General features: G+C 55.4%; 8 protein-coding genes across 8 annotated transcripts; 4 read left to right on the forward strand and 4 right to left on the reverse strand.

The window, feature by feature from the left end:
- Positions 1 to 199: 199 nt before the first annotated feature.
- P170DRAFT_432931 (WD40 repeat domain-containing protein) lies at positions 200 to 2,285 on the reverse strand. The gene is made up of 3 exons (XM_024848370.1): positions 1,601 to 2,285; positions 1,378 to 1,541; positions 200 to 1,304 (listed from the first exon to the last, which is right to left on the reverse strand). Exons 1-3 carry the CDS (start codon positions 2,256 to 2,258, stop codon positions 411 to 413), a joined length of 1,716 nt encoding a protein of 571 aa, XP_024710692.1. The 5' UTR covers positions 2,259 to 2,285; the 3' UTR covers positions 200 to 410.
- Positions 2,286 to 2,457: 172 nt separating this feature from the next.
- On the forward strand, positions 2,458 to 4,089 carry P170DRAFT_432932 (inositol phosphosphingolipid phospholipase). The gene has a single exon (XM_024848371.1). The coding sequence runs from the start codon at positions 2,512 to 2,514 to the stop codon at positions 3,916 to 3,918; it is 1,407 nt and encodes a 468-aa protein (XP_024710693.1). The 5' UTR covers positions 2,458 to 2,511; the 3' UTR covers positions 3,919 to 4,089.
- A 739-nt stretch (positions 4,090 to 4,828) lies between these two features.
- On the forward strand, positions 4,829 to 7,238 carry P170DRAFT_432933 (SGNH/GDSL hydrolase family protein). Its single transcript, XM_024848372.1, has 9 exons — positions 4,829 to 5,213; positions 5,325 to 5,331; positions 5,415 to 5,451; positions 5,515 to 5,567; positions 5,623 to 5,763; positions 5,816 to 5,999; positions 6,052 to 6,111; positions 6,164 to 6,400; positions 6,500 to 7,238. Exons 1-9 carry the CDS (start codon positions 5,012 to 5,014, stop codon positions 6,797 to 6,799), a joined length of 1,221 nt encoding a protein of 406 aa, XP_024710694.1. The 5' UTR covers positions 4,829 to 5,011; the 3' UTR covers positions 6,800 to 7,238.
- Positions 7,239 to 7,484: 246 nt separating this feature from the next.
- On the reverse strand, positions 7,485 to 8,632 carry thiA (thiamine thiazole synthase). Its single transcript, XM_024848373.1, has 2 exons — positions 8,285 to 8,632; positions 7,485 to 8,226 (listed from the first exon to the last, which is right to left on the reverse strand). The coding sequence occupies exons 1-2, from the start codon at positions 8,619 to 8,621 to the stop codon at positions 7,568 to 7,570; spliced, it is 996 nt and encodes a 331-aa protein (XP_024710695.1). The 5' UTR covers positions 8,622 to 8,632; the 3' UTR covers positions 7,485 to 7,567.
- A 947-nt stretch (positions 8,633 to 9,579) lies between these two features.
- On the reverse strand, positions 9,580 to 11,312 carry P170DRAFT_344774 (retrograde regulation protein 2; the record flags this gene model as incomplete). The annotated part of the gene is made up of 2 exons (XM_024843481.1): positions 9,580 to 11,203; positions 11,260 to 11,312. The coding sequence occupies 2 exons, from the start codon at positions 11,310 to 11,312 to the stop codon at positions 9,580 to 9,582; spliced, it is 1,677 nt and encodes a 558-aa protein (XP_024710696.1).
- Positions 11,313 to 12,118: 806 nt separating this feature from the next.
- On the forward strand, positions 12,119 to 16,965 carry P170DRAFT_39733 (DUF3433 domain-containing protein). The gene is made up of 3 exons (XM_024846167.1): positions 12,119 to 14,938; positions 14,991 to 16,056; positions 16,125 to 16,965. Exons 1-3 carry the CDS (start codon positions 12,409 to 12,411, stop codon positions 16,957 to 16,959), a joined length of 4,431 nt encoding a protein of 1,476 aa, XP_024710697.1. The 5' UTR covers positions 12,119 to 12,408; the 3' UTR covers positions 16,960 to 16,965.
- A 375-nt stretch (positions 16,966 to 17,340) lies between these two features.
- Positions 17,341 to 21,908, forward strand: P170DRAFT_452794 (putative ABC multidrug transporter; the record flags this gene model as incomplete). Its single annotated transcript, XM_024851301.1, has 4 exons — positions 17,341 to 17,567; positions 17,613 to 18,394; positions 18,446 to 19,702; positions 19,745 to 21,908. The coding sequence occupies exons 1-4, from the start codon at positions 17,373 to 17,375 to the stop codon at positions 21,906 to 21,908; spliced, it is 4,398 nt and encodes a 1,465-aa protein (XP_024710698.1). The 5' UTR covers positions 17,341 to 17,372.
- Positions 21,909 to 21,960: 52 nt separating this feature from the next.
- On the reverse strand, positions 21,961 to 23,925 carry P170DRAFT_399517 (putative MFS transporter; the record flags this gene model as incomplete). The annotated part of the gene is made up of 6 exons (XM_024846283.1): positions 21,961 to 22,350; positions 22,425 to 22,752; positions 22,808 to 23,279; positions 23,369 to 23,533; positions 23,592 to 23,625; positions 23,667 to 23,925. 6 exons carry the CDS (start codon positions 23,923 to 23,925, stop codon positions 22,046 to 22,048), a joined length of 1,563 nt encoding a protein of 520 aa, XP_024710699.1. The 3' UTR covers positions 21,961 to 22,045.
- Between the last annotated feature and the right edge of the window lie 985 nt (positions 23,926 to 24,910).

Raw genomic sequence — 24,910 nt, forward strand, 5'->3', positions numbered from 1 at the left:
TTTTTGTTTGTTCACAATGTCTAGTCTGTCGGCTGGTTTTTGGAAATGGGGCATGTTTCATGTTGCAGGTGGGGAGGTTGGGATTTTTTTTTTTTGGCGAGTCTGAAAGATGTGAAACAGCATACTGTGGAATTGGGCAGGGTTTTGGGTCTGTGTCTTTTATCTTATGTGTTCTACTTGCTGTGGATTGTTCTCTGTGGGAATCAGAACGCCTCTATGCCTCCGTTTGAGATTCGTACTCGTACATGATGGTAATAGTAATAGTGTAAAATGATTAGGTCGATGTTTTGCCCTCCAACGCCGGTGCTCACAATCCCCGTGAGCTATAGAATACCCAGGGGAGTTTGCTCAATGCAAGGTCCAATGCAAGATGATCAAGGTGAAAAGAAAGAAGGACTGCGCCGACAAGTTCACCCGCCAGTACCAGGTGTGTCGGACTCGCCCATCTCTGTATCCTGGGGTTCTGCGTCCGAAGGGCCGGTCGGAGTGACGCCGTTGGGTTGCGCGTCAGGCGGCGGGTTGGTCTGGGGCTCTTCTGGCGCTGTCGGTGCGTCGTCGCCGTTTTCTTCTTTGTTTTGGCCCTGGTCCTGGTCCTGGTCCCCGTCCTGGCCGTGGACTTCTTTGTCTTCGTTCTCTTCGCGCTCTTCATACACCCGCACCAGGCCATCGATGCCGCAGCTGACCATCAATCGGTGCTCTCCGAGCGATGCCGTATCCACGCCCAGCACCACTCCGGCGTGTCCCTCGATGCGCTGCAGGATCTTCTTGTTGACGACGTCCCAGCAGAGTACCGCGCCGTCTTCGCTGCCGCTGACCGCGAACGCCTCGGGCGGTGCGCCCGGCGCCCCGTACACCCCGAAGCCCCCCGACAGACTGTATTTCCGATTGTGGTGCCCCTGGTAGGTCTTGATGCATCGTCCGTCCACGTAGTTCCACAGCCGCACGCAGTCGTCCAGCGTCCACGCCAGCACGTACTTGCCGTTGGGCGAGAACTTGACCGACGTCACCGGCGGGTTGTCCTCGTGCACCAGCGTCCGCAGACACTGACCCGTCGCCGTGTCCCAGATGCGAATCAGCCCGTCCGTGGCGCACGAGGCCACCAGCGTCCCGTCCCACACCACGTCGATGCCGCCCACCGGGTCCGAGTGCGCCGGCAGCGAGCGCATCACGCTGGCCGACCGTACGTCCCAGAGAAATACCGCCTCGTCGTAGGAGCCGCTGACCAGCATGTTGCCCTTGGGGGAGAACGCGATTTGGTATACGTAGTTGTGATGGCCGACGAAGGGGATCGGATGCGCTTTGCCCTGCAGGATCGTAGCTTAGCCAGAGTCGACCGGGCCGGAGGATAGACGGGGACAGAGAGTAGCGAAGGCTTACCGTTAACACATTCCACAGGCGAATGGTCTTATCGTCCGACCCCGATGCGATGGTCGCGCCGTCAGGACCCCACGAGATCGTCGAAATTCCCGCAAGATGGCCTTCGAACGTGTGGATTAGTCGGCCGCTCTGTGTATCCCAGACCTTGACCGCTCCGTCGGCACCTAAGCAAATCTCGTCAGTGTCTGCGACATCCGCGCCCAGTAAGTCACATATCACTCACCCCCGCTGGCAATCATAGAAGCATCCGGAGAAAATCTCACTGCTGCGACCCCCCGGAGGTGGCCCCGGAGCAAGAACTTCTGCTGGTAATTCAACTTGTCCGGCTTGGGCGGCGGCGGCGGCGGAGGTGGAGGGACTGGCGTGGGAGATCGATCTGAATATGGCTGCTCGGGCGCGGCATCGGCGTCCGCAGCGGCATCAGGCTCTTCGACATCGGCCGGGATTTCCTCCACGTCCTCGATTTCCACGTCCTCTGCATCCCCTTCTGCTCCGGCGTCCTCGTCCTCCGCTTCCGCCGGCTCTTCCCCTTCTTCCTCCGCGTCCTCGTCCTCGTCGTGGTATTGCTCCGACGACGGCTCCGCACTTACCTCCGAGGGAGACTTGCGACCGCGACCACGCGAGCGCCAGTAGTCTTCGGCATCCATGGTCAGTTCGTCCGGGCTTTCGGAGCCGCTGTAGCTGCGCGACCGCCGGTAGGGACGCTTGGGAGGCACGGCTTTCTGGATAGACCAACTGGCGCGACGGCGCTCGGCCTCGTGTTCGGAGCCCGCAGCCAACTCGTCGGACGAGGACTCGGTCGGCGACTGGATGAAACCATTTGGCCGCACCGGAGATGGATCCAAACGACGGCGCTTCGATCGGTGGTTGCATCCGTCCATGAAGAAGGATCGTGGGTGGGAAACGAGGGCTCAGCAGAAGAAAGAAAGCCGGAAGAAGCGCAAAAGAATCAAGGAGTGGAGGGCATTCTGCCATCCCCGCAGCCAATCAGCACGCGCATATCCCGGGCGGTGAGCGGCCATGATTTCATCCATCGCGACGCTTTCTTCTTTTGCGTCTCTCCGTCTTCATCTCCCTCCTCCACATCATGTCCTGATTCTTGCATTCGATCCTTTTCGTTACTCTCTGGCCATCATGTCGTCCGGCACGCCCACCGACCCTCCCTCCCATATCCGCATCCTCACCCTTAATTGCTGGGGGCTGAAGTATCTCGCCAAATATCGTCATGAGCGTCTCTCGGAAATCGGCCGCCAGCTGGCCCTGGCGGACCCTCCTCCTCAGATCGTAGGACTTCAGGAATGCTGGACGCAGCAGGACTACGAGAGCATCCGCGAGCAGACCCGTCACCTGCTTCCCTACGGCAAATTCTACTTCGGTGGCATCTGGGGTGCCGGCCTGGCCATCCTGTCGCGATGGCCCATTGAGGAGAGCGGCATGTTCGGATACCCGTTGAACGGCCGACCCACGGCCTTCTTCCGCGGCGACTGGTACGTCGGGAAGGGCGTTGCCTGTGCGCGCGTTCGCTTTGGTCCGGGCGTGGAAGACGTCGCCGAGGTGTTCTGCACGCACCTCCACGCCCCCTACGAGCGCGAACCCAACGACTCGTACATCTGCCACCGCACCGCGCAGGCCTGGGAGATCGCCAAGCTGATGCGCGGCGCTGCCGAGCGCGGTCACTTGGTGATCGGCCTGGGCGATTTCAATATGCTGCCCTCCTCGTTCGCCCATCAGCTCATCTGCGCGCACAGCCCCGTCCGGGATGCATGGCAGGTTCTGCATCCGGACTCGTCCGTCGGCGCCGCCATCGACCCCGTCGAGCAGAAACGCAACAAACCCATCCCCACGGCCGAGTTCAATATCCGAGAGAACGGCGCCACCTGCGACGGCAAGTTCAACACCTGGCGCTGGACCGAGGCCGACCGCAAGCGGCTGGAGAAGGGCGAGGACGTGGTGGTCGACAAGGACAGTCCCGATCCGCGCGGGAAACGGCTGGATTATATCTTCGTGGGCGATGGCGGCTACGCACCGGCGTTCCCGGCTCCGCGCTGGTCGGTCGAGTCCGTCCAGATGTCGATGATGGAGCGACACCCCCAGCTGCGTTGCTCCCTGAGTGACCACTTTGCCGTCGAGGCCGTCATCACCCGTGCGTCCAGCCCTACTACTGGCGCGGAGAAATCGGATGATACGCCCATCGCCCCGAACACGACGCTCTCGCCGGACACCTACGACCGGATCCTCGACATGATCCATACCTACGGGCAGCGCGAGCGGTCGCAACGGTTCTGGCGGGTGGCGCACTTCGTGGCCTCGGTGGTGGTGTCGATCGGGTGTTTCATCGGCGTGTGGTGGACCGGCGATCACCTGCCCTACGTGGCGTTTATCCTGGTGGTCGTCAGCACGTTGAACTTCGGAGCAGGCATTCTGGACGGGCTGATTGGCGGACTGTTCATGTCGAGCGAGATCCGGGCGCTGAAGGAGTTTGAATGGGAGGTCCGCAACGCGCGGCGGCTGGTCGAGCCCGAGAAGAAGCAGGAAACTTGACAGAAAATCGGGTCTCGACAGGGGGAGGATCTTCGGACTGTAATTATTCTACCTATTCTGCGGCGTAGGTGTCATTTCGATGTATGTACTATAGTCTATTTATGTGGCAGGCGTATGGGCCTCCGGTAATGAACATGTGATGACGAGAAAGCGTTGGCTGGCTGAGCAAGAAGCACTGCCTCTGAGATGACAGCTTTCTTCGGGGTCGAAATAGCCTTGATTCTCCCGTTGCTGATGGATCACCGACTCTTCATACTGGAGTAGTCCATCCTAGCAGGGTATGTTCCCTGTTGTAGCGTACGCAATCCGGAGCCAAGACTGGATACACCGTGCATAGAGTATAGTACTGTAGGGAGTGATAGATATGAAAAAACAACTAACAATGAAGTGGGTAAAAAGAAAAACAGATCCCTGTTATCTGGTTTCAGGACAGGCGTCTCAGATTGATCCCCCGCCAGCCCTACTTCCGCCTATCCTTTTAGGGCTCCGATTCTCTCGCCTTCCGCCCCTTTTCCCGGTTGGGGTGCGCCGCCCGCTGATTGGCCGGCCCCCCCTGCCTCCGGGCTTGGCACGCATGCCTCGACCCCGCGTGGATGCGCCGGCAGCCAATCAGGGGACGGCGGGGAGTGGCCCCCAAGACCCTGGCTCGAAAAGGGGGTTCGGATCGGCCTGAGGCGACCGTTCCCAGCGGTCTGTCGGTATGTGTCGGTTGGTCTGGGGCGGAGGTATGTTGGCGGAGTACCTATACTCAGGTCTGAAAGAACAGAACAGAACACCTATCTTCCCACCTACTGTAAGATGTAAGGTACCAAGAGACACCGTAGGCGGGTAGTACTCTATCAATAGCCCATCTCAGGGACTCGGCAGGATCACGTCATCTTGGCATTCCCGCCAATCAGCGGCGCCAAATCCCAGCGCTGCCCCCCCGGTGCCGCGCCGGTGGAGCCTGAGGCCAACGATCCGGCAGAGACCGCCACGACTTCTTTCAGCCCAGCGCCTTGCGATTTTAAAATCTCCCGGTCCGTTTCTTATTTCCACCTGTCCTTGTCCCTCCTCTCATGTGGTCCGGTTCTCCATCTTGCTCTCGGTGACAATGCGCTTCGCTCCTCTGCTCTGGTCCTTCGTGTCCTCCTCGCTGCTTGCCTCGGCCAACATCCTCGAGAATGGCCAGGAAAGATTAAACCCGTGGCCCGGCCAGGCCCCGAACGTCTCGCTCGACGACTCCTGGCGAAACTACGACGCCGGTGCCCCGGAGATTGCCTACAAGGGCCGCTGGGATAGCAAACACATCGGTTGTATGTAACTCCTCCGGAATGCTGTGTCCCCCTCGTCTGCATTCTCCTGCTCGTTCTGGCTCTCGCGGCCTATCTGTCGGGACCGTTGGCTGACCGTTATCTGTCTCCTAGGGTGGTCGTGTGTCTCCCCCATTCCTCCGTTATCTCTGCTTCCGGGCCTCCGACATTCTTTGCGTTCTCAACGGTCACTAACTCCAGCAGAGCCCCTGGCTTCAAAACCGAATTTACTGGCGACCGAGTAGGTTTTTCCCGCTGGCAGCGTCTGGTCCGGGGATCCATGGGTTGACTAACGCTGGTACAGTTGGCCGTGAGCTTCGGTGAACACACGACGGAGGGTGTTTTGGTGGCGTATCGGTAGGTTTCACCGAACACGAGCAGACAACCTCGGAGTTGCTAAAACTGTGGAAAGCATCGGCTCCCTCGACTGGCTCTTCTCGAACGTTACCGCCGACACCACCTACCAGTTCGTATCGCCCGAGACCGACGTGGGCGAGAAACCCGTCGGAGACCCCAAGGTCTTTGAGCTGCGAGTGACCAACTGGGGCCGGGGATAAGTCAACCTGATCTTCTTTGCCTGATTCTCCTGCTGACCGTCTGTGTACAGCTCAGATCGCCGGTGTCTCTGTTGCCAGCGATGCGCACCTCAACAGGGTTGAAAACTTCAAGCGACGAGTTGAAATTATCGGCGGTAGTCTCGCCTCTGGACAGTATGGCACCTACGAGACCCTTTCCTCGTGGGCCTGGCTTTACGGAGCTGGACTCGGTAACGCTGAGTTCGACATCACGGTTCGTATTTTTATCCTCGGTTTGGTTATCCATACTGACGAATACGTTACAGGCCTATCCCGGAGCTTGTCTCGCTGACATGAAGTGCTACGGCGGTAACGTTCACGGCATGGTACATACATCCTCCTCCCGCTCTGCATCCCATCCCAACTAACCCGATCCAGCCCTGGTGGTGGCACCGCGCCTCTGACCCCGGTACTCGTGCCCGTGAAATGTACGACCACGACCCCGAGGAGTTCGATGTTCGTGGCGACCAACCCGCCGATCTGGTCATCATCCAGATGGGTGGCAACGATCACCGTTCGCCCAACGAAATCTCGGGCCCCGATTTCTACCACGACTACATCCGTCTCATCGACGATGTTCACTCGATCTGGCCCAAGGCTGTTGTTGTCGTTATGGTACGTCTTGCTTTGATTATAGCCAGCACTCCACATCTCGTCCTCTACCTACAAAATGCACCGAAGTGTGTGCACAGTCATGCTGACAACTGAAAACAGACCCAATGGGGCGTCTGGACCAAGACCGGAACCGAATACGTCCCCAACTCCGTCTACGAGTCCGAGATCAAGCGCGTCCACGACCACTACAAGGAGAAGGGCTTCGTGCACTGGTTCGACACCGCCGGTATCCTGCAGCACAACGACATCAACCCCAAGAACCACCCCACAGATGTCGGCCACATCAAGCTGGCCAGTCACCTGCTGCAATGGACCCGCATGATCATGAGATGGCCCCTCGAGCCCACGGGCGAGGTCCAGCACGGTACCGAGTACTGGAACAACATGCAACAGTATTAGACGAACTACGCTCGACTCGACAAACCCCCCTTTACCTTCCCTCTCATCCTTTGGAATAGGCTGTGCCGATACCGATGCCGATGCCGACGCCGACGACTTTATTCATGTATATCAGTTCTCAGTTAAAAAGACTACTCACTAACTCAACCTCTTGCTCGGATTCTGTTGGTAATTTTCTATATTATATCGAGGTGTATTTTGATGGGATTGGACCCGATTGGATGTTATACATAAGTGCGCTGCTTTTTGCGTCTCGTTTTTCTTTTGCTTTTTTCTGGAGATTTGATTCTTATATTATAGACTTTTACCTTTTTCTTGTCTTTTTGGTGTATTTACCTGCGTTTTCTGTGTCAAGATAAGACAAGATTCTGTGATCACGGACATGACATATAATCCTGGGACCTTGGACCAATATTTAATCTGACATTTTATTTGGCTGGCTTGGAAGTTCGGATCCTATTGAGGGTCTACATACCAGTGTAGGTAAGGAGTGTGTCGGTGAGGCACTGGTAGGTTGGGTAGATTTGCGATCCGCAAGGGGGCGGGCAGATGCGAGGTAGACAGATTAGTCTGACTGCACCTTTTTAGTGGGCTACGGCTATGACTAGTTGATGGCTGGCTGGCTCCTTCTACGTGGAATCGCATATTCAACGAATGTTCAAAACGGTTCATTCATAACCCAGTGCCTAATTCATTCCCTATCGTAAAAGAGAGACTGGGAGATCCCTCCAGCATAAATAAATTGATACTCCCGAGCGTAACACCGATTTACTCGGCACACTCGCGCTGACGCACGTCGAACACCTTCAGACACTCCTCGGCCGCCTTCACGCCGCTGAGCACCATGGCACCGAAGGTCGGGCCCATGCGGTTGAAGCCGTCGATCTCGGACAGTTCCATACCGCCGATGATGAGGCCCTTGGCGACCTCGCGGGTGTTCTTGACGATGGCGTCCTCGGCGGAGTTCATGTCCAGGCCGCGCATGCCGCCCAGCTTGTCGACGGTGGACATGGACACCAGACGCTTGGCACAGAAGGCACCGAAGGGACCGTCATGGCCCGTGGTGCTGATGATGACGGGCGCGTTGATGGTGTTGGGGTCCATGCAGGAGTGGTCGTCGTGGTGAAGCGTCACCAGGGTCCAGTTGGTGACCACACCGGCGATGCGGGTTTCCTTGGGGTTGCCGTTGGTGGAGGGGCGAGTGACAAGGTCCTCGACGCTGGTGGCGTTGAAGAGCTTAACGTTGGGGAAGGACAGGACCTTGGACAGCAAGGTCGAGGTGAACAGCGAGGCGTGCTTGACCACCACGTAGTTGGGGTTGGCGGGGTCCTCCTCGTAGGGCACGCCCAGCTCGTTCAGGAAAACCTCAGCAGGGCGACGCATCACCATGGCAGAGAAAAGCTGGCCACCGAGCCAGGCACCACCGCCTTTTGTGAACTGTTAGCATCATGAACGCGTGACGCCGAGATATCTCAAGCCACTAACCAGGAGAGACGGAGGCTTCAATGATAGCAATCTTCAGGTCGGGACGGGCGTTGGCCAGGACGTACGCGGTGCTCAGACCGCAGGATCCAGCGCCGACGATGACCACGTCACTTTCGGCGAACTTGTCCAAGTCCTGAAAGTAACGTCGGGTCATGGCCCGAGAGACCTGGCTCTCGCGGATGGGAGCGAACTGGAACTCATCCCACTTGTTGCCGAAATGGTCCAGCAACTTGGTCTGAGAGGCTCCAGTGGCAGGGACCGTCTCCGGCACCACGACCTTGCCCTTGAGGCCAGTAGGGGCCACGGTGGGCTCGTAGATAGCAGCGGGAGGAGACATTGTGATTTAAGCTGTTCCATGTTAGCCATTCCATGAATCGGGGGCAAACAGAAAACAAGGGAAGGCATGATCCTTTCGCTGGTATTGTCCAGATCAAGTTTTGACCGTATAATCTCAGAACGAACCCACGCCGTTGATACGATGTGATTGTGCTGGACGAGATCTCGAAAGATGCCATCCAGGACGACCACATTAGCGTACCAACGGGTGGGAACGAACACCGGCCCACGCCCAGAAGTTACCTGAGATACCTTGATCAGAAATTACAGCCAAAGGCTAATTCCATGACTTCCATCGTTTTCCAAGACCCCTCGGAGGAGGTCCACGCAAGGTGAATATTACATTGCGGGTGGTTGTGCCTGAAGAACGGTCAGCCTATTCCACCTGAGGGTCATCATCCTGGAGAGGAGGACTTGTTTGACAGCGATGAACACTTCAGATGAGCGAGAATGGTGCGCCGAGGAGAGAATAATGAAGGTGATGGAAGAAGAGAAAGACGGCGGGGTAAGAGGGGGTCTTTTATACCGACGGTGGATCTCAGCCGAAATTCCCCGCCAGTGACTTTCCTCCGGTCGCCGGTGGTGACTCGATTGAATTCTCGCCGGACCACTCTCCTCCTGCTCTCCTCCTGCTTTCTCCCTGTGACTTCGTCCACGATCGACTAGTGCCTTTGGGGTGACACAAACGGCACGGATCCCAACAGACTGGGTGTAATGATGAGTTCACCCCGTCCTGCCCGTCCAATGACGTTGATGGTGGGGTATGCAACGAAGCACCTCGCAGTCTAGACTAATTGCTATTACCCAATTACTATTACATCAAGTTGAGATGGATCCAGCTCGAGTTGACGTGGCTGCGCCATCGGCGTCAGATCTGATGAGCCTTGACTCTTGAACAAGCATCGTGGATTAATAGGTAGTATCGCGAATTGCTCTCGCTGCTTCCACAAAAGACCAGCCTAAATCACATCAACATCCAGCTTCACGCCGTATCCCTTGATCCAGTGCTTCTTTTTCCCTAGCTTTTCAATCTTTTCCGCTCGTTCGGGAAGAATTTCATCCCTCAAAGGACCGTCGACGTCGCATTTCACTCGCAGATGCAGCAGGTCCCGTTCCTCTTTCTTCTTCACAGTGGTGCCCCATTCTGTTTCCAATTGAATTCTACCCTTGGTTGTTGGTACACGACCCGCAGGGTAGACGTCTCCGATCAGGGTGGCTACTCGCCCTAAATACCGACACCACCATGCCTCTTTCTTCGAAACATAATCCAGCAACTGGTTTTGATAGATTTCATCAATGGGCGCTATGTCTCCTCCCCAGCGTTCGCAGAGAACCAGCGCAACCAGTGCTCGTTGAACGTGAGCAACAGTATTCACCGAGGCCAGGAGGCCCGTGGACGTACTGTGCAGTGCAGCGGCCGCGCGCGATTCCCGTGGGACTCGGGAATGAAAAAAGAGAAGATTCGCGAGAGCTGTTAGAACACTGCTGGAGAAAGCAGCAGGGAGGTGTAGAGAGTCCACAGAGGATGCCGAAGTTGGTAGTGCTGACGAAAGGAGATGCTTGATCGCCTCTGCGGAGGGAGGCGCATACGGCTTAGTTGCAACCACCAGGGGGTCCTGTGCGCGAACTTCTTTCGGCAGTGTGTCGAACAGGAATCCCTCGCGCACACCTCCCTGGCAGAACTGGATGTGTGTGATCTGCGGCAAGGCATCCATAATCACGTTGACCAGGAAAGCCACTGCTGGGATCTGCGACGCTCGGCGCTTGGACACGCCGAAGATATCGTCATCTTCAGATACCTCCTCTAGAACGGAGGCCGTATCATGGAAGTCATCCCTGCTGGCCCTGAAACCATTGATGATGGGCAGTGGATACGGGTCGACTTCGGACTGGGCCATGAGAACGTAGCCCCAGCCTCGAAACCCTCCGCCGCAAAGGTAAAGATCAGTTGGTCCATCTGGATCATCTGTGAATGGGGGCACTTCCAGGCTCTCGTAGGCATTCTGGAAATTCTCGACCATTTCTTTCTTCAGCGCCTTTTCTGCCTTCTTGCCCTCTTTCTGGGCCTGTTCCAGGCGCTTCGTCAACGCTGCCGCACCGTAAGGAAAGCTAAAGGAACCCTTGGGACTAGTCGAGACCACTCCGTCCTTCTCAACCACCCACGTAATCTGCGTGCTGCCGCCTCCTAGATCCATGGCCAGTCCTGCAACAGAGTTCAAACTGCTTGCAATTCCCATGGCGCCGATCCTGCCTTCGTCCTCTTTCAACAGCAGGCGGACCTCCCACCCCGTGCGTTTCTTGATTAAGGCAATAAACTCCTTCGAGTTCGGTGCCGTGCGAGTTGCTTCTGTCGCCAGGACATGGATGTTCTCTGTCGGAACGCCGAAATCTTCACAGGTGGTCTGGAACTGGACCAGTCGATCTGCGACTTGATTCATCGTGTCCTGAGGAATGGGACCCCGCTCGTCTGAGCCGGAGAATTGCGCATCATACAGCGAGATGGCTGCGCGGTCCTGGAAAACCGTCGGCATGACCCGAGCGGTCTCGGGTGATAGATCGGTAATGGAGAATCGGATTCCATTGCTGTGCGTGCGTTAGAGATTGGCTCATATCAGATGGTGGGGGGATACAGAACTGACCTTCCCATGTCCACAATCCCGTAGAACTCGGGATGGGTGCTTGAGTTAGCCATCTTTGAAGCTAACGGAGGCTGATAGTGTCTAGCAAATGACCAAATGTTGAGATTCCTGGGGGGGTTTAAGCCTGCAGACTTACACCGAAAAGACACGGCGAGGGTTACATGCGTTGTTCGTGATGAAGTCATTGGCAGCAATACACCGCTGTACCGTATGTGAGTCAGATTGAAGTATCGGGCCAATGAGCGACTCTCTTTCGATACCAGAAGGTATGGCAATACATCCCTCGTCTTCGTCTGTTTTTCTTTTTCTCTTCCTTTTCATCTTCCTCTTCTCTTCTGCTCGCTGTCCAAGCCTGTCAGATTCTGTCTCCTGGCTCAACAATATAGGAATTCCTCATATTGGCCCTTTGGTTGATTTCATCCACACCTCCAGAGATGATCAAGGTCGATCCTCATTGACAAGGAATCCACCCAAAGCGCTAAACGGTGCTTCCACCCGCCTTTCAGACTTCAGCCCCCAAGATGCTAAGCTTGGAGCAAAATCAAGCCCAGTGAATATCGCGGGTTAGGCGCCTAATGTGGGTCACCTGTCTCTGATAGACACCCAGAAACATGAGCAAACCCGTCTCAGCTTCTCGGTCGTGCGGTTTTGGTGGTGATATCCTTCCGTCCAAGGCTTACGCGATAATCCTGAAGGAGTTGAGTGTCATGTCTATCAATGTGAAGACCATCGCTACTGGTGTGTAGCACAAGGCTGTACGCTGTGCCGAGACACTAAATCGGCATCAACGGTCTTCCGGGCACAGCCGCCCATCGCTCTACCCACCCCTGCATCGGAGTCCCTTCGAATTATTCTGTAACGCAGTGATGAACGAATCATAGGTGCCGTGGAGCAAACGTCTATCCAATGCGCTGGATGAGCAGCTTTCAAAGGTTGACTCCACACCTAGCCTTGCTGCAAGGTATGGTGTTGCAAAGGTCACTGCCCCCTTGACCATGCACGTCCCTTTTAGTAGCAATGCTTCGGGTAGAAATGGACGAAGGGCCTCGCACATTCACATCCTTTTAAAACTGGTGGGCTGTCCGACGCAGTTCGCCCTCCCACTGCTTCATAGATGTATCTTGACGTCAACCATCGGTTAGATTCAACATGGTGGTAGCGTCGGAGCGAAGCGCCTTCTTGAGCGACCAGCCATTAGATTCTCGCAGAAATCATCTGTCAACAGCCTCGTTATCAGATGTCTCCTCAATCCAATCCTCGACATGGGAGGGAAACAATGACGCCGTGAGCAGGGCGCGTAGCCCTTCTCCTGAATTCGATTACATCGACCACGATCGCCAAAACAACCCATCAGCGGAGGGAAGAGACGATGCGCAACTCAAGGGCGGTGTCCCCGCAAACGCGAGACCTCCGTCGGCGCACCCATCAGACTCAGATCCATATCTTCTTGGCTCGACGACAGAGCGGAAACAGAACCGCTTGGCAAGCTGGCTGCCTCGTACATTTGGGCATCTCTATCTGGGTGCGCTGAGTATTCTGGCCTTGCTTTTGTGCCTAGTCGTCATCCTCTTGCTCTGGCGATCCGAGACAAATTATGGCTTGGGGAACGATCATGGGACCTCCGCCGTTCTTTTTGGCTGGAGATTCAGCCCGACCCTAGTGGCTGTGATTTATATCCAGTTTACTGCCATGCTATTTGACGACGTGAAGCGAACAGAGCCTTACGCTCGACTAGCACGACCAGAAGGTGCAGCGGCATCGCCAAGTATTCTCCAAGCTCCCGAGGTCTGGTGGAATGCTCTTCGCGATGGCTTCTCAAAAAAGAAAAACGGGGGTCGTGTTCGAAGCTGGATTCTCGTGTGTGCCGCGCTAGTCAACGTTCTGGGATTTCTAGTCATTTCACCCCTGTCATCAGCATTACTGACCTCTGAAGATGTCGCCGTACCACACGACAGAGAGTTTGCTCGCCTGACGCCGCGGTTCAATTCGCCTTTATTTCTTGATACGGATCGTACCACTCGCTTTCGAACAATCAGTCATGCTCTCCAGAATGTATCGACGTCCCCGTGGATCACAGACAACTATACTATGCTTCCAGTGTGGCCGGCCGATTGGCCAAGCGTTCCTATTGGCTCGTTGTCGTCGACTTCTTCTCAGTCATGGCAGGTTGAGACGACAGTGTTTAGAAGTAATCTCACTTGCGACAAGATGTCGCTGGAGCATACTTCTGGATATGATAATAAAACCGATATCACTCTTCTCTGGTCCTCTCCTGCTGGATGCACTTATCGACTTCACGTTCAAGGAGACAACATGTTCAGTATCGGTGGCGGCAGCTGGTCCAATGCATCGACGTTCATTTACACAAACTATTTGCCATATGTAGACCCAGGCTCCAATTGGTACCAGGTCAACAACACAGGAGACTGCCGAGGGCATGAGATTCTACTTTTGAGCGAATCTTGGAGGAAAAAGCCGCAGGCGGCCTACAGCGCCCATCTTTGCACCACGAAGTACTATATGGCCAATGTAACAGCCTCGGTCGATCTGTCTAGTAACGAGCCCTCCATCTCATTTGATGAAGGCGAGTATAATCGAAGAAAGACCCTGATTCCCGAAAGGTTTCTGAACACCACGCAACTGAATGAACTTGCCCTCAGTTCTTACTGGGCGAGCTACATGATCTCGATGCTCTATCAGAACGACATGCCTATCCTGGGTGGGCCCGCAATTCTTCTCGGGGCTAGCTACGGGTTCAATGTGACAGACATCCTGCATGACCCGAACCTGATCCAGCGAGCCGGAGAAATCAAGCAACGCTTTTTCGGCGAGGCACTGCAAGCCTCTGCCACTCATCAGGGCGCATCTCAGAGTGTGCCTGCCAGTGGCCAAGTCACTGCTTTTGAGAAACGAGTTGTTGTTGTGAAGGGTACCGCAATTACGTTGGCTGTTCTACTTTTTCTCTCGTTCTGTCTCTTGCTTGTTGTCTGGCGGTGCTCACGACTGCGGCAAAGACCGTTGAATTTGAAAGCCGACCCTGCCACAACATCTGAAGTGGCCAGTTTGGTGACCCATGATAGTCAAATCAGATCAGCTTTCAGTGGCCTCAGTGTGACACCAAAGAAGGAAATGGAGAAGCTCTTGCAAGGGCGTCGTTACCAGACGGAGCCCCAAGCACTCTTCGAAATACATGACGACAATTCCGAGCCTAATGGGACATCCCCCGAAGTATCAAAGTCTGATTCTGCTCGGCCGTCGTCTTGGATTCCTGGAGTGCTCCGTCTCATGACACTTTTAGGCCTGGTGATCTCGCTTGCTGCCGTTATTGTCGGTATCGCCGTGTTGTATTACTTTGCTGAAGATTCTCAGCTCTACCAGAAATTCTTCGTCTACCAGGCCAACATCTCGATCTTCAATAAGAACATTCCCGCGGTAGCGCCCTTTTCAATCATCCCAACCCTGATAGCAGTTGGAATTGGCCTATGGTGGAGCGCCATCGACGAAAACTTCCGTCGCCTCCAACCTTTCCTTGCAATGTCAAATGGCCAGCCGAAATTTTCACAGGGCGTCAGCCTGTCATACCAGTCGTCCTACTGGGTGTGGGCGGCCACTAAAGCGGCTAGAAATCAACACTGGTTATTATTCTTGGTCACACTGGGGGCGACCTTGACGCCAATTTGTAGGATTCATGTCCTTTGCATTTCGTTATATATACTGATAAGTCCCCTTAGTTACCACAGCCATGTCTGCATTGTTTGAACGGGAATCTGGCAATATCGCGCAAACACTTACCCTTCAGCGTGGGCTGGAAATTCGTCGGATTCCTTTCCTCTTTGAGACGAGACAATCTGAAATCAATCATGAGCCTGATGAGTATGCAGCGAGGATTGTCGGAGACCTTTTCCAAAACCTATCCACGCATTGGATGTACACTGCCTCAAACCAGCTCATTCTGAATGGCTCCCAACCAGCCTGGAGCAAAGATGGCTGGAGCTTTGTTCCCCTTGATTTGAGCAATGCCACCGACTCTTTATCGAGCGTTGGCAAGAACGCTTCATCCTCAGACCTCGGACGAAATTTGAATCAGCAGAGCGCAACGCACGCGTCTCCATTCAATGTATCCTTTACCACACCCGCCATTCGAGGTCGTATTGAGTGCAGTAGTTACGGTGCCAATGATCTTCGCAACCTCTCTTCTTGGCTCTCTTTATGGAACCCTGGTCCAAACGATACCGTTGTCCCCGAGGGCGTTTCGGGGTTTGAACTAGGTGCACCATGGGGAAACCAGGACTCTCCAGGCATGATATTTCCCCCAGAGCCAGGACGTAACTGGACTAATTGCGAGCACTGTACTTCCATTTACGTCAATCCTTCTCAGATCATATGCTGTGGCAATTCAACCAGTAGTCCATCCGACTCAAATGTTGCGGTTGGCTACTGGTCCCCGAATCTTAGCCCATATACATGGACGCCACGAACATGGGGGCATAACTTTACGGCCAAATGGTTTACTGGGACCGCTACACCCGTCACTCTGACCAAGGGAATCTCCGATCCTATGGACCGCCTTGTGTTCAGCCAGCCGCCCAACACCGTCGTGATGAATTGCATGCCGTTGGTTGAGAGCGCAGATGCTAGGATCACAGTAAACCCCAGCACTGGGGATATCCAGACTTTTAGCATTCTCGATGAACCAGAGACCATGGATGATGCCTTTTCGGATAACTTCTTGGTCCATAATGGAACGCACAGAGATCCAGACGACCTAGGGTACTTAGTGTTCAACGCCACCATAAGGTAAGACGTTGCCCATCCTCATGCTATATCCGGACCATGATTGGATTGCTAACAGACATTGCCTTTAGCTACGGCCGCCTCTTCATGTCTTCCATGCTCACAGCTGCAAGTACCCTGAACCTTGCAGGCAACCGCGTCATAGGCTTCACGACCGAAAACACAGACGATAATACTTACACAATCCGCGACGAAACCAATGGCCTCAACATGGATTTTATGACCTACTCCATGTACTCGCTCGCTGGCAAAGACCCCTCCGCGCTCATCGATCCGGACACCTTCCTCAAGTACGCCTCGCAAACCTTCACCACCTTCTTCCAACACTTCGCAAGCAACAACATCTCCCTCACAACAGGCAGTTGGGCCTACCAGCCCATCAACGCCAGCTTACCGCACGACCTGGCTCCCGCCGTCGACGACATCTTCATGCCCAGCTCCGAGCCCGCCGCGACTCAGGATGTCATCCACCCAATCTCCCACACCAACCGCACCGTAACAGCACGCGCAACCCGCCGCGTTGAGCTCCTGCGCATGAATGACGTCGCAGTGGGGCTGAGCATCGGCATCCTCGGCTGGTTGATCCTCACCACGGCCGTGGTCGCACTGCTTCAACGGCGCTTCCTCGGCCGCATGATGCGCAACGTCGACTGCATGGGCGACGTCCTGGTTCTCATTGCGGGCAGCGAGAATTTGATCCGAGTGGTCAGGGAGGTTCAAGCTGGGCGAGCATCAGCAGAGGATACTAAAAATCTCCGGACGAAACTAGGATGGTTTTTGGATCAGAACGGTGAGGTGAGATGGGGTATTGAGTTGGAGAGACAAGCTCTCGGTGGTCCAGAGGTTGAATGGCTGGATGGTCCCCAGGACAAGCCGGAGAATCATGTCACGACGGCGCCGAAATAGGTCTGTCTATTTTATAATTTCTGATTAACGAGTCCCCGAAGACGAACATATACCACAATTGATTCTCTTTTCACGCTTATCAATCCAATGACGCGATTTCGGGATCCTTGCAAACGCCCTGTGGGCTGTGCTTCGAGAAGACAAAGAATCAGCAGTTGGTCTTGGTTTAGCCAGCCACTAACAGCCCCCTTGTCTTAATAGTTCGTGGCTAACAGCCGGGATCGAAGCGGCTGACCGTCCCCCGATGCTTAGAGAGTCTAGACATCTCCGACTGGTGATTGGGGCTTGGGGCACGATGGCGTGTGCGCTAAAGGCTACACTTATCAGGCAACTTCTATTTCTTGTCTATTGACCGAGAACGCTTCCTTCCCTCTCTTTGCTCCAACGAGCAGAGACTGGTGAGCTGTTTCGAAATGCCCTTCACCCATGGGGAGGGCGACCTGCTCCATCTTAACCAGGAACAGTTTGATTTCAATCTTCAATTCGAAAGCCTCTTCTTCTCGATCCTCCCCTCCATCCTGTTCATTCCATCATCGCTATGGCGAGCTCAATCGCAGATACGAAAGCCCGTCGTGGTGAAGGCGCCTGTCCTGCAATTCATGAAAACAGTATGCCCTCCTCGGTTCTACTGTTCATGCCAACTGACTGCCTAGGGCGCCATAATTATCTACGCCGGCTTAGAACTGACCCTTCTGATACTGGCTGTGATCGGGTCCTTCCATGCCAGCCGCATGTTTATCGCGTCCTCCACCCTGCAGCTTGTATCGGCCCTTTTCATGCTGGCCGTAAGTGTCGTGGATCACAGCCGCAGCCCTAGACCATCGATGCTGCTGAACAGCTACTTATTTCTCACTCTTCTCCTCGATATCGCCCGAGCAAGGACTCTATTCCTATCCTCAGATTTTAATTCCGAAATCGTATACAGCAGTATTTTCTGTGCATCGGTCGGGCTGAAGACGACCATATTGTTATTGGAGGCCTGCCAAAAGGCGAGATGGCTAACCTGGGACGCAACAAAACACAGCCCCGAGGAGACGAGTGGGATTTTCTCGCTCGGCGTCTTCCTCTGGCTGAATAGGCTCTTCATGGCTGGATATAAACATGTCTTGACAATGGACAGCCTCTACCCCCTCGACAGCACCTTCGACGCACAGGCCCTGCATGAGAAATTTGCGAAGAACATGGACTACGCCCAGCTGAAGGGGGACCGGTTCGGTCTTCTGAAGGTGCTCGTACGGACATTACAGGGGTCACTACTCCTGCCTATTCTTCCGCGGGCGGCTTTGATTGTCTTTTATTTCTGCCGGCCCCTTTTCATCGAGAGTCTCATCACGCATCTGTCTCGTTCAGAGCCAGATCCAAACGCGGGATATGGGCTCATCGGCGCTGCCGTATTCATCTACTCTGGGATTGGGATTTCGTATGCATTGTATTGGTACGTATAGGTGCTGTTACGCATCGAACCAGAGACTCACACGGTCGTCAGGTACTGCCATCACCGACTGCGGACGATGGTGCGCTCCATCCTAGTCACCGAGACCTTCGCAGCCGCCACAAGAGTCCGACTGGGATCGGGCGATGATAACGCTGCGCTGACCTTGATGAGCACCGACATGGAGCGCATCAGAATGGGTCTGCGCTTCGTGCACGAGACATGGGCGAGCATGATTCAGGCCGGTCTCGCCGCTTGGATGCTCTATCGGCAACTCGGTGTCGTGCTAGTTGCCCCCGTAGGGGTGGTGGTGGTCTGCTTCGTTGGCTTGGGTATCCTAGTCAACTTCACCGGCGACTCGCAGCGAGCCTGGATGTCCGGGGTGCAGAAACGGGTCGGGCTGACAGCCACCGTCATCGCCAGCATGAAATCCCTCAAAATCTCGGGTCTAGCGGCCCCCGTGACCGAATACGTGCAGCAGCTGCGCAGCGACGAACTCGCCGCTGGAGCCCGGTTCCGCAGGATCATGATCATCGCCGCCGTCTTCGCCTTCCTGCCGCAGTTGATCAGCCCTCCGTTGACCTTCGCGTTTGCTCAGAGCCCGCTGAATGCCTCGACCATGTTTACCAGTCTTTCGTTCCTGACCCTGTTGACTCAACCACTGTCGCAGCTTTTCCAATCCGTTCCGGAGCTCGTTTCGGGCTTGGCCTGCTTAGGTCGGATTCAGGCATTTTTGGAACTGGAGCCTCATCAGGACTACCGGCAGCCTTTGGTAAGGAGCGAGAAGGGATTAAACCGGTTGGTCCCGGACCCTGCGGACTGCATCGTCATCCAAGACGCGAACTTCGGGTGGAAAGCAGACAAGTTCGTCCTGCACAATATCAACACTCGAATCCCCGCGTCGTCCCTGACGATGGTCATCGGCCCCGTCGGCTCAGGTAAATCAACCTTCTGCAAAGCTCTCCTCGGTGAGATTCCCTTCAGCGAAGGCAGCGTCGTGACGAGCACTTCCTTCCGTCACATCGGCTTCTGCGAGCAAACCGCCTTTCTTTGGAACGGGACGGTCAAGGAAAACATCGTTGGATTCTCCCCCTTCGACCGCCAGCGATATGACCAGGTCATTGAAGCCACTTCCCTGCGCTTTGACCTTGCAACCCTATCTCAGGGAGACCAGACGAAAATTGGGTCCGATGGCGTGGCGCTTTCCGGAGGGCAGAAGCAGCGTCTGTCTCTTGCGCGGGCACTGTGCCTGCCTGCGGACTTGTTGATCCTTGACGATGTGTTTAGCGGGTTGGATGCAGATACCGAAGAGTAAGTATTTCGGCAGGTATTTGGACCGGATGGTCTCCTGAGACGAAGGGGGTCGACGGTGGTTCTGTGCACGCATAGTGTTAGGCATCTCCCAGCGGCGGATTACATCGTCGCGCTTGAACACAGCCGCGTTGCAGAGCAGGGCACTTTTGTCGATCTGTCGACCCGTCCGGGATATGTTCAGCGTCTGGAGGTGGGACTCAAGCAGGAAGGCGAAAATGCTGCGACTGAGCCTGGCCCTTCCCCGGGCCAGCAGGGCGAGACTGGCACCGGCGAGAAACTCGAACCAGCGAACGATATCAGCCCAATGGCCCCAGCAGTGGCCGCAGCCCGGCAGGTCGGGGACACCACCGTCTATAAGCTTTATATCAAGAGCATGGGATGGTTTGTGGCGGCTTGTAGTTTGTTCTTCGCGGCCCTCTGGGGTCTCTTCACCAACTATCCAACCGTTTGGCTCACGTCCTGGAGCGACGCCACCGAGTCTGAGCATCGCGCGCACTCCGACGCCTACTACGCCGGCATCTACGCCCTCCTCCAGATCTGCGCCATCATCGCCCTGCTCCTCCTAGGAATCACGCTCTTCATCGTCTCGGTGAAGAAAGCCGGCGCCAATCTCCACCAGCAAGCCCTACACACCCTGATTCGGGCACCACTCTCCTTCTTCGCCACCACCGACACCGGAGTCGTCACGAATCTATTCTCCCAGGATCTCAATCTGATCGACACCGAACTCCCCGAGGCAACGCTCAACACCCTCTTCTGCGTATTCCAGTCGATCGGCCAGGCCGCCGTGATGCTGACCTCCTCCGTCTACCTTGCAATCAGCTACCCAATCCTGGGTGTACTGCTATACCTCGTGCAGAAGTACTACCTCCGCACGTCGCGGCAGCTGCGATTACTCGACCTCGAGGCCAAAAGCCCCCTCTACACGCATTTCCTAGATACGCTCAAGGGCATCGCCACTCTGAGAGCGTTCGGGTTCATCCACGACGATGTACAGAAGAACGCCCGACTGGTGGACTCCAGCCAACGCGCCGCGTATCTCCTCCTCATGATCCAGGAATGGCTGAATCTGGTCCTGAACCTCGTCGTGATGGTCATTGCGGCCGTCTTGACGACGCTTGCTGTCCGTCTGAACTCCAGCTCGGCCTTCGCCGGTGCGTCGATGTACTCGCTCATGACCTTCGCGGAGAGTCTCTCCGGGATTGTCATCTACTACACGAGGCTGGAGACCTCGATCGGCGCCATCGCTCGACTGAAAACCTTCAACGATACCGTCATGCCCGAGGATCACGGAGGTCCAGGGGAGGAGGACATCACGCCGGAGGAGAGCTGGCCGCATCACGGGCTGGTCGAGTTACGCGGCGTATCTGCCCGGTACAGATCCACTGAGCCTGCATCTGACACCGACGCCGACTCTGATTCCATCTCCCCTCTGGCCCTCAAAAACATTCGTCTCATCATCCAACCGGGCGAGAAGGTCGCCATCTGCGGCCGCACGGGGAGCGGCAAATCCAGCTTTCTCGCTCTCCTGCTGAAACTCCTGGATCCGCTCCCCTCATCACACAATAGCAATGAGCAAGACCATAACGAAGAACCCCCGGTTATAATCGACAGCATCCCCCTGCACCGCATCCACCGCGCAACGCTCCGCCAACGCCTCATCGCTGTGCCCCAGGACCCCGTCTTCCTCCCCGACGGCTCGTCCTTCCGCGCGAACCTCGACCCCTCTAACGCCGCCACCGCGGCAGAGTGCCAGAAAGTTCTCGAGGCCGTGCGTTTATGGCCGTTCGTCCAGGACCACAATGGTCTGCAGGCCCCGGTTCCGACGGGAACGTTTAGCGCCGGGCAGAGGCAGCTCTTCTCGTTGGGACGGGCGGTGCTGAGAGCGATGATCCGTCGGCGGTCAACTCCTTCCCTTCACCCTGACGGGTCCGTACGTGAAGATCGAGGGGGCATTCTCCTCCTAGACGAAGTAAGCTCCAGCGTAGACCGGGAGACCGAGCGGCTGATGCAGGAGATCATCCGGGAAGAGTTCCGGCGGTATACGATCATTGCGGTGAGGCATCGGCTGGAGATGATTATGGATTTTGATCGGGTGGTGGTGATGGATCGGGGGGAGGTGGTGGAGATGGGGAATCCGGGGGTCTTGAGAGGGTTAGAGGGGAGCCGGTTTGGCGAGTTGGTGGCCGCCGCTGGGGCGTAGGAATGTTGGGATTTTCGTAGTACCGTTACCATGTTGAATTGGAATTGGAATTGGAATTTGAATCGTTAACTGCGTGAGTAGATACCTAGCCTCCTTATCTACCTATCTAGCTCGATAATCATAACCATGGTTGCTATCTATAGCACATACCGGAACCCAGCCCCGTAATTGTCCTCGGCCACCGTATGCGCCGTGGCGTCCTTCTCTCCTTTCTTTCCGTGCTTTTCATCCAGTCGACGGTTCTCCCACGCCAGCAGCGTCCGCAGGGAGAGCGCCAGAATCGTCGTGAAGAACATGAACGCGGCGCAGATCGATTGTCCCCGGATGTATCGCGGACCGTCGGTTTCGGGGTAGACGTTGGTGCCGAGAAAGGGGCCGCATTGGCCGATGATGTTGAGAATGACGATGCCCATTCCTCGACGAGTGTCGGAGCCTTGGTTGTCTGGTGGGGGTTACTGTTAGTTCATGATTGACAATAGATGGAGCAGTGGAAACTCGGGAGGAAGGGAGACATACTCAAGGACCAGGGCAGAATGTTCCCGATGCATGGAAAGACTCCTGCTGCGGCGAGGAACACGCCCAGGTAGCGGACTCCGACGGTGGTGCAGGTGGCAAGAATGACATAGCCGACGGCGCCGACAATGGAGAGGAATGCGATCATCAGGCCGCGCTGCTGGAATCGATCGGCTAACCAAGTGGTGGCGATCGTCAAGAGGAAGGAAAGAAAGTAGGGCGGAGCTGTAAGGCCCTGTGCGTTGATCGAGGTGAATCCCATGTCTTTCAGGATGGTGGGCAGGAAGACAGGGAGGGACGAGAAGCTGACGTTGCAGCTAAAGTACATCAACTGTATGCCACTTTATTAGCTTCATTCCATGGGATTGAATTGGGTGTGAACATACGGCAACAAGCCAGGCTTTTACGTCCAACAGGGTCCGACCTATATCCTTCCAGACAATCCCAGAAACGCGCTCTCCTTCGCCACTGCGCTGTATCGACCGTGCCCGGGCGACTTCCTTCTCGTCCTCGGTCAGAAATCGGGCGGTCGAGGGATGATCGGGCAGGAAGAACCAGGCCAAAAAGGCTGCGAGACAGGATGGGATTCCTTCCACAAGGAACAAGAGTCGCCAACTAGCAAGTTTAGGGTGGCCGGAGGTGATCCCGTAGGCCAGCGCGCCGGCGAAAGTATTCGCCAGAGGGGCCGAGGAGACGAATAAACCGCAGCGAAGACCCAGTTCATGCCGACGGTAGAAAAACGAGAGTAGAAAGGGAGTTCCGGGACCGAAGCCCGCTTCTCCCATACCAAGAAGGAAGCGCAGAGCCATCATGCCCTGCCAATTCTGAGCCGCGGCTTGACATGTGGCAACGATTCCCCTGGAGTTAATTATTAGACGAGCTTTGACTTCAAGGCCAGGGAAAAGGCACCCGCGGCGGAACGGTAACTCGGTACATCTAAAGCTTACCATGTCATCACGGTGATTGCAGCCCATCTATGGGGCGGGATAATTTTCCACATTAAGGCGAGAAACTCAAAGACTGTGTACGAGATATAGAATATCGTGAGTAGCCACGAGTACTGATCGCTGCTCAGGTGAAGATCATCTTCCATTCCAGCAATCTTCGCGTTTCTAGATTCCGTGGAAAGTCAGTTCTCGGAGCTGCAGTCAGGACGCAGGAAACACGAACCCAATATTACTCCGATCCAGAGAAGCAAGAAGATCTAGTGACATTGACATGAGTTGAGTATCCAACACTCATAACGAAAACGTGTCCTACACAAAAACCCCAGAAGCGTCGGGACCCTCCAATCGAGCTTTCGCAGCAATCGTTTCTCTATGGCGGGATCGATGTCGATCGCCGGCGCAGGCATGGGCGGCAGCGCGGTCTGCACATCGTCATCGTGGGTCGGCATTTGCTTTTCCGGATCGCTGAGGGCCGGGGCTTCTCTGATATCGTCGTCCGGCGCATTGCTGCCGGCATGGGGGTCGAGGGGACCGTCCTTCTTGCCAAAGAACCCCATGGCGAGTAGTGGAGGAATCGTGGAGATTGAAACGACAAAGCTGGAAATGGATGAACCGCGGCGACGGGCACGGGTCTTATAATGTCTGCGCCAGCCATCGGAGGGTTTTGCAGACGGATGCGACCCATTATTGGATCTATTGGGGGATCGACAAAGTTAACCGGAATAGCGTGTTCCACTTGTGACGCCATGCATGGAACAGGCGAGTTCGCCCGCGCATCTCGCTTGAATTGATCGAGGATGAATCGAGGGATTGGACGGAGAGTAAGGGGATATGCAGTTGGACAGGGGAAATGCAGGAAGCATGGGAGAAAGACCGAAGACGACGCAGATGAAACAAGAATGGCGGCGAAGGTCTTGGCGAAGGCTTGAAATGCGAAAGGCGGGGAGATCTCGTTCCACTCCGTAGTTCGTTAGTCGCTGGATCAATTCATCTCAATCTCCAGCATCTCATTGGATTATGCCGAACACGACCATGCTCGGATCTCCAATCATCCTCCGTCCTCCATGCGAAATCGCCACTGCGGCCAGTTGTATCACACTCCTCCATCTCAAACGTGCCCGACAGTCAGTGGCACCGGTCGAGGGTGGGATTGGGCGAATGAGATGGCTGAAGCGAAGTGTACCTTGCCAGGAGTGAAAGTTTCCTGATGTCCAACCTCCACCACGTAGTGGTCTGAACCCTCGTTCCACAAACCGGATGGTCTGACGGCTCTCTTAGACCATGGCACCAATTCGCCTCGTCTTATCTCTGCATTCAACTGCATATGCTCGGCTATTCACATGCAGGTCGCTTATCGAGTGTTCCCGTGGGTCTTTATCTGACAGGAAAGATCCTCCATAAGCGATGGCTTGAGTGACCCTCAAACGATCGCTCTCTTGGAAACTTCAGGTTCTAATTGACGCCGAATAGACCATGATGCTGAAGACTATGTCCACTGGCGGCGACGAACTTTGTATTAGACCACATACCCATGTATCACCT

Source organism: Aspergillus steynii (genome assembly GCF_002849105.1).
Source record: "Aspergillus steynii IBT 23096 chromosome Unknown P170scaffold_1, whole genome shotgun sequence".
NCBI classification, from domain to species: domain Eukaryota; kingdom Fungi; phylum Ascomycota; class Eurotiomycetes; order Eurotiales; family Aspergillaceae; genus Aspergillus; species Aspergillus steynii.